Genomic DNA, 7,992 nt, shown 5'->3' on the forward strand with positions numbered 1-7,992 from the left:
TCAGTCTCTCCCTCTGCCTTATGCCCCTCAAATTCTTTCTTCTGAGGAGGCAAGCATCGAAGTTGCTGCAGACCCTTTCAGATTCGCTGCCAACATCCTGACCTGTCATTTTATGGGTAAGGAAACTAAACCACAAGGTCCTTAAATGGCCTCTCCACAGTATTAGTCAAACCTGAACAAGATCCCAGGTGTTCTAGATTCCCATCCAAAAGAAAAGGGGAAACTCAATCCCGTTTCCATCTCACCCAGGATCTCCTGTCTTCCGAAAGCACCTTACCTTCTTTCCTGCCCAGCTGTTGAAATATCAAACTAGCTTCTTCTGCCGCTCCTGGTGCTGCTTGTGTGCTCATTTGGTGCGGACCTGGTACCTCTTTTGTGAAGCGGCAGCTGAGGAGACTCTGGCGCTCGCCATGGCCGACGAAAAGCCCAAGGAAGGAGTCAAGACTGAGAACAACGATCATATTAATTTGAAGGTGGCGGGGCAGGATGGTTCTGTGGTGCAGTTTAAGATTAAGAGGCATACACCACTTAGTAAACTAATGAAAGCCTATTGTGAACGACAGGGATTGTCAATGAGGCAGATCAGATTCCGATTCGACGGGCAACCAATCAATGAAACAGACACACCTGCACAGTTGGAAATGGAGGATGAAGATACAATTGATGTGTTCCAACAGCAGACGGGAGGTGTCTACTGAAAAGGGAACCTGCTTCTTTACTCCAGAACTCTGTTCTTTAAAGACCAAGATTACATTCTCAATTAGAAAACTGCAATTTGGTTCCACCACATCCTGACTACTACCGTATAGTTTTCTCTATTCTTTCATTTCCCCCTTCCCCATTCCTTTATTGTACATAAAGTAACTGGTATATGTGCACAAGCATATTGCATTTTTTTTTTTTTAACTAAACAGCCAATGGTATGTTTTAATTGACATCAAGTGGAGACGGGATGGGGAAAAATACTGATTCTGTGAAAATACCCCCTTTCTCCATTAGTGGCATGCTCATTCAGCTCTTATCTTTATATTCCAGTAAGTTATTTTGCTCTCACTGTTTTAACAAAAACAACATAAAAATCCTTGCATACCTTGTTCAATTGGAGAATTTTAATGTTTTTCATTTATCATTGTAAAACCAAGGACAATTTTATAACTTTTTTGTACGTAGCTGTTACATGTAGGGCAATCTGTCTTTAAGTAGGGATAAATTACTCTAAAACAAAAAAGAATCTTAGATAGTTTTCCCTTCAAGTCAAGAGTCTTGTTGTTTAAATAAACTTCTTGTTTAAAAAAAAAAAAAAAAAAATCAAACTATACCAAGATTGTGGCCATGGACTCTGTCCTCTGCACACTAAGATATTTATCTTCCTGGTCATCAGTAGAAATGTTAATAAATAATATTGGTTGCCATTTATTGAGCAGTGTGTTAAGCATCCATGTTATTTAATGAATGTTTTTCTTGCTGTGTTTTAAAGTTTTAAAGTTGCAGCATTTGAATGAATGACTTCTGAGCCAAAGTCAGAAAAGCAAACAAGACATGAATGAGTTTTCTAAACAATTTTTCTCCCCAAAATTAGCTCTGCTACTTTGCACAAGTCTCCTTTTCTAAGATCTAGCTTCTCATCTGTTCAATGGGGATATGAACATCTACAAGGTTAAAGTTTAAAAGCACATCTGTCTGATACTAAGTAGCCAATAAATAATCATTACTGTCATTACTCCAGTTGGCAATTTGGGCAGGGCTTGACAGGGATTTGGGGTGACTGGTGATAAGGTAAAGGACATTATGGAAAGCTTGAAAGAATGTAATAAGAATAATATATTTTAGATGTATTTTTCTCTTTTACATTTTGTGAATGACTTTTCCCCTAGTTAGCCTAAGGTAATTCTTATGCCTCAGGGAGGTTTGAGATTGTTATAGGATTGCAAATAGAAAAAAAAAAAAAAAGATCTACCTTTTGATTTCCAAATTTGAGTTCCTAGAAAAACTGAGGATTGGGGGTGGCTCTGGCAAGATGGCCAAATAGGAACAGCTCTGGTCTGCAGCTCCCAGCAAGAGCAACACAGAAGGCAGGTGATTTCTGCATTTCCAACTGTCATAACCTGTTCATCTCATTAGGACTGGTTAGACAGTGGGTGCAGCCCATAGAGGGCAAGCAGAAGTAGGGTGGGGCATTGCCTTACCCGGGAAGTGCAAGGACTCAGGGGCCTCTCTCCCTGAGCCAAGGGAAGTCATAAGGGACTGTGCTATCTGGCCCAGGTACTATGCTTTTACCATGGTTTTTGCAATCTGCAGATGAGGAGATTCTCTCATGTGCCTACACCACCAGAGCCCTGGGTTTCAAGCTCAAAACTAGGTGGCTATTTGGGCAGACACCGAGCTAGCTGCAAGAGCCTTTTTTTTTTTTTTTTGGTACCCCAGCAGTACCCAGAACCCCAGCAAGACAGAACTGTCCACTCCCCTGGAAACGGGGCTGAAGCCAGGGAGCCAAGTGGTTTCGCTCAGCAGGTCCCACCCCCATGGAGCCCAGCAAGCTAAGAACCACTGGCTTGAAATCCCTGCGGCCAGCACAGCAGTCTGATGTCCACCTGGGACGCTCGAGCTTGGTGTGGGGAGGGACGTCCACCATTACTGAGGCTTGGGTAGGTGGCTTTCCCCTGACAGTTCTAAGGATGCCAGGAAGTTCGGACTGGGCGGAACTCACCACAGCACTGCAAAGCCGCTGTGGCCAGACTGCCTTTCCAGATTCCTCCTCACTGGGCAGGGCATCTCTGCAAGAAAGGCAGCAGCCCCAGTCAGGGGCTTATAGCTAAAACTCCCATCTCCCTGGGACAGAGCACCTGGGGGAAGGGGCTGCTGTGGGCACAGCTTCAGCAGACTTAAACATTCCTGCCTGCCGGCTCTGAAGAGAGCAGTGGATCCTGACAAGGAGGATTCTCCCAGCACAGTACTACAGCTCTGCTAAGGGACAGACTGCCTCAAGTGGGTCCCTGACCCCAGTGCCTCCTGACTGGGAGAGACCTCCCAACAGGGGTCGACAGACACCTCATACAGGAGAGCTCTGGTTGGCATGGGGCTAGTGCCCCTCTGGGACGAAGCTTCCAGAGAAAGGGCCAGGCTGCAATCTTTCTGTTCTGCAGCCTCCACTGGTGATACCCAGGCAAACAGGGCCTGGAGTGGACTTCCAGCAAGCTGCAGCAGAACTGCAGCAGACAGTCCTATTAGAAGAGAAACAAAGCAGTAACATCAACATCAACAAAAAGGATCTCCACACAAAAACCCCATCCAAAGGTCACCAGCCTCAAAGACTGAGGGTAGATAAATCCACAAAGATGAGGAAAAACCAGCGCAAAAATGCTGAAACTTCCAAAAACCAGAATGCCTCTTCTCCTCCAAATGATTGCAACTCCTCTTCAGCAAGGGCACAAAACTAGATGGAGTGAATTTGACGAACTGACAGAAGCAGGCTTCAGAAGATGGGTAATAAACTCCTCTGAGCTAAAGCAGCATGTTCTAACCCAATGCAAAGAAGCTAAGAACTTTGATAAAAGGTTACGGAGACTGCTAACTAGAATAACCAGTTTAGAAAAGAACACAAATGACCTGATGGAGCTGAAAAACATAGCATAAGAACTTTGTGAAGCACACACAAGTATCAATAGCCAAATCAAGTAGAAAAAAAAGATCAGAGATTGAAGATCAACTTACTGAAATATGGCATGAAGACAAGATTAGAGAAAAAAGAATGAAAAGGAACGAACAAAGCCTCCAAGAAATATGGGACTATGTGAAAAGACCTACGACTGATTGGTGTACCTGAAACTGACAGGGAGAATGGAACCAAGTTGGAAAACACATTTCAGGATATTATCCAGGAGAGCTTCCACAACCTAGCAAGACAGGCCAACATTCAAATTCAGGAAATACAGAGAACACTACTAAGATATTCCTCAAGAAGAGCAACCCCAAGACACATAATTGTCAGATTCTTCAAGGTTGAAACGAAGGAAAAAATGTTAAGGGCAGCCAGAGAGAAAGATCAGGTTACCTACAAAGGGAAGCCCATCAGACTAACAGCAGATCTCTCTGTAGAAACCCTAAAAGCCAGAAGAGAGTGGGGGCCAATATTCAACATTCTTAAAGGATTTTCAACCCAGAATTTCTCATCCAGCCAAACTAAGCTTCATAAGCAAAGGAGAATTAAAATCCTCTATAGACAAGCAAATGCTGAGGGATTTTGTCACCACCAGGCCTGCCTTATAAGAGCTCCTGAAGGAAGTACTAAATGGAAAAGAAAAACTGGTACCAGCCCCTTAAAAAACACACCAAAATATAAAGACCAATGACACTACGAAGAAACTGCATCAACTAATATGCAAAATAACCAGCTAGCGACAGGATCAAATTCACACATAACAATATTAACCTTAAATGTAGATGGGCTAAATGCCGACAATTAAAAGACACAGACTGGCAAATTGGATAAAGAGCTAAGACCCATTGGTGTGCTATATTCAGGAGACACATCTCATGTGCAGAGACACATAGGGGCTCAAAATAAAGGGATGGAGGAATATTTACCAAGCAAAGCAAATGGAAAGCGGAAAAAAGCAGGGGTTGCAATCCTAGTCTCTGATAAGACAGACTTTAAACCAACAAAGCTGAAAAAGACAAAGAAGGGCAATACATAATGGTAAAGGGATCAATGCAACAAGAGCTAACTATCCTAAATACGTATCCACCCAATACAGGAGCATCCAGATTCATAAAGTAAGTTCTTAGAGACCTACAAAGAGACTTAGACTCCCACACAATAATAGTGGGAGACTTTAACACCCCACTGTCAGTATTAGATCAATGAGACAGAAAATTAACAAGGATATTTAGGACTTTAACTCAGCTCTGGACCAAGTGGAATAGAATCCTACAGAACTCTCCACCCCAAATCAACAGAATATACATTCTTCTCAGCACCACACTGCACTTTTTCTAAAATTGACCACATAATTGGAAGACACTCCTCAGCAAATGCAAAAGAATGGAAATCATAACAGTCTCTCAGGCCACAGTGCAATCAATTAGAATTCAAGATTAAGAAACTCACTCAAAACCTCACAACTACATGGAAACTGAACAACCTGTTCCTGAATGACTACTAGAAAATTACGAAATTAAGGCAGAAATAAGTTCTTTGAAATCAGTGAAAACAAAGACACAACATACCAGAATCTCTGGGACACAGCTAAAGCAGTGTTAAGAGGGAAATTTATAGCACTGAATGCCCACATCAGAAAGTGGGAAAGATCTGAAATTGACACCCTAACATCACAATTAAAAGAAGTAGAGAAGCAAGAGCAAACAAATTCAAAAGTTAGCAGAAGACAAGAAATAACTAAGATCAGAGCAGAACTGAATGAGAAAGACAAAAAAACCCTCCGAAAAATGTCAATGAATCCAGGAGCTGATATTCTGAAGATTAACAAAACAGATAAACTGCTAGCCAGACTAATGAAGAAAAGAAAGAATCAAATAAATAGTGATAAAGGGGATATCACCACTAATCCCACAGAAATACAAACTACCATGAGAGAATACTATAAACACCTCTACACAAATAAACTAGAAAATCTAGAAGAAATGGATAAATTCCTGGACACATACACCCTTCCAAGACTAAACCAAGAAGTTGAATCCCTGAATAGACCACTAAGTTCTGAAATTGAGGTAGCAATTAATAGCCTACCAACCAAAAAAAGCCCAGGAACAGATGGATTCACAGCCAAATCCTACCAGAGGTACAAAGAGAAGCTGGTACATTCCATCGGAAACTATTCCAAACAATAGAAAAAGAGGGACTCCTCCCTAACTCATTTTATGAGGCCAGCATCATCCTGATACCAAAACCTGGCAGAGACATAACAAAAAAAGAAAATTTCAGGCCAATAGCCCTGATGAACATCAATGCGAGAATCCTCAAAACACTGGCAAACTGAATCCAGCAGCACATCAAAAAGCTTAACTACCACGATCAAGTTGGTTTCATCCCTGGGATGCAAGGCTGGTTCAACATACACAAATCAATAAACGTAATCACATAAACAGAACCAATGACAAAAACCACAATTATCTCAATAGACACAGAAAATGCCTTCAATAAAATTCAACACCCCTTCATGCTAAAAACTCAATAAATTAGGTATTGATGGAACATATCTCAAAATAATAAGAGCTATTTATGACAAACCCATAGCCAATATCATACTGAATGTCCAAAAGCAGGAAGCATTCCCTTTGAAAACCAGCACAAGACAGGGATGTCCTCTCTCACCACTCCTATTCAATATAGTATTGGAAGTTCTGGCCAGGACAATCAGGCAAGAGAAAGAAATATAGTGTTCAAATAGGAAGAGAGGAGGTCAAATTGTCTCTGTTTGTAGATGACATGATTGTATATTTAGAAACCCCATGATCTCAGCCCCAAAACTCCTTAAGCTGATAAGCAACTTCACGAAAGTCTCAGGATACAAAATCAATATGCAAAAATCACAAGCATTCCCATACACCAATAATAAAGAGCCAAATCATGAGTGAACTCCCATTCACAATTGCTATAAAGAGAATAAAATACCTAGGAATACAACTTACAAGGGATATGAAGGACCTCTTCAAGAACTACAACACTGCTCAAGGAAATAAGAACACAAACAAATGGAAAAAAATTCCATGCTCCTGGATAGGAAGAATCAATATCGTGAAAAATGGCCATACTGCCCAAAGTAATTTGTAGATTCAGTGCTATCCTCCATCAAGCTACCATTGACTTTCTTCACAGAATTAGAAAAAAACACTTTAAATTTCATATGGAACAAAAGGAAGCGTCCATATAGCCAAGACAATCCTAAGCAAAAAGAACAATGCTGGAAGCATCATGCTACCTGACTTCAAACTACACTACAAGACTACAGTAACCAAAACAGGACGGTATTGGTACCAAAACAGATATATAGACCAATGGAACAGAACAGAGGCCTCAGAAATAATACCACACATCTACAACCATCTAATCTTTGACAAACCTGACATGAACAAGCAATGGGGAAAGAATTCCCTATTTGATAAGTGGTGTTGGGAAAACTGGCTAGCCATATGCAGAAAACTGAAACTGGACACCTTCCTTATACAAAAATTAACTTAAGATGGATTAAAGACTTAAACATAAAAACTAAAACCATAAAAACCCTAGAAGAAAACCAAGACAATACCATTCAGGACATATGCATGGGCAAAGTCATAACTAAAACACCAAAAACAATTGCAACAAAAGCCAAAACTGACGAATGGCTATCTAATTAAGCTAAAGAGCTTCTGCACAGCAAAATAAACTATCAGAGTGAACAGGCAACCTACATAATGGGAGAAAATTTTTGCAATCTATGCATCTGACAAAGGTCTAATATCCAGAATGTACAAGGAACTTAAATTTACAAGAAACAACCCCATCAAAAAGTAGATGAAGGATATGAGCAGACACTTCTCAAAAGAAGACATGTATGCAGCCAACAAACATATGAAAAAAAGCTCATCATCACTGGTCATTAGAGAAATGCAAATCAAAACCACAATGAGATACCATCTCACACCAGTTAGAATGGCGATCATTAAAATGTCAGGAAACAACAGATGCTGGCAAGGACGTGGAGAAATAGGAATGCTTTTACACTGTTGGTGGGAGTGTCAATTAGTTCAACCATTGTGGAAGACAGTGTGGTGATTCCTCAAGGATCTAGAATCAGAAATACGATTGGACCCAGCCATCCCATTACTGGGTATATACCCAAAGGATTAGAAATCATGCTACTATAAAAAAACACATGCACATGTATGTTTATTGCAGCACTATTCACAATAGCAAAGACTTAGAACCAACCCAAATGTCCATCAATAATAGACTGGATAAAGAAAATGTGGCACATATACACCATGGAATAC

The 7,992-nt window shown here is 40.8% G+C and overlaps 1 protein-coding gene across 1 annotated transcript; it reads left to right on the plus strand.

Moving 5' to 3' along the window:
- The first annotated feature begins 309 nt into the window (after positions 1-309).
- LOC119624365 (small ubiquitin-related modifier 2) lies at positions 310-1,308 on the plus strand. Its single transcript, XM_037998464.2, has one exon. It carries the CDS (start codon positions 411-413, stop codon positions 696-698), a length of 288 nt encoding a protein of 95 aa, XP_037854392.1. The 5' UTR covers positions 310-410; the 3' UTR covers positions 699-1,308.
- Positions 1,309-7,992: the final 6,684 nt, after the last annotated feature.

The sequence above is a fragment of the Chlorocebus sabaeus genome, chromosome 12, assembly GCF_047675955.1.
Source record: "Chlorocebus sabaeus isolate Y175 chromosome 12, mChlSab1.0.hap1, whole genome shotgun sequence".
Taxonomy (NCBI): Eukaryota; Metazoa; Chordata; class Mammalia; order Primates; family Cercopithecidae; genus Chlorocebus; species Chlorocebus sabaeus.

Coding starts and splice junctions, on each gene's coding strand:
- LOC119624365 (XM_037998464.2), top strand. CDS start 411: ATGGCCGACGAAAAGCCCAAGGAAGGAGTCAAGACTGAGAACAACGAT.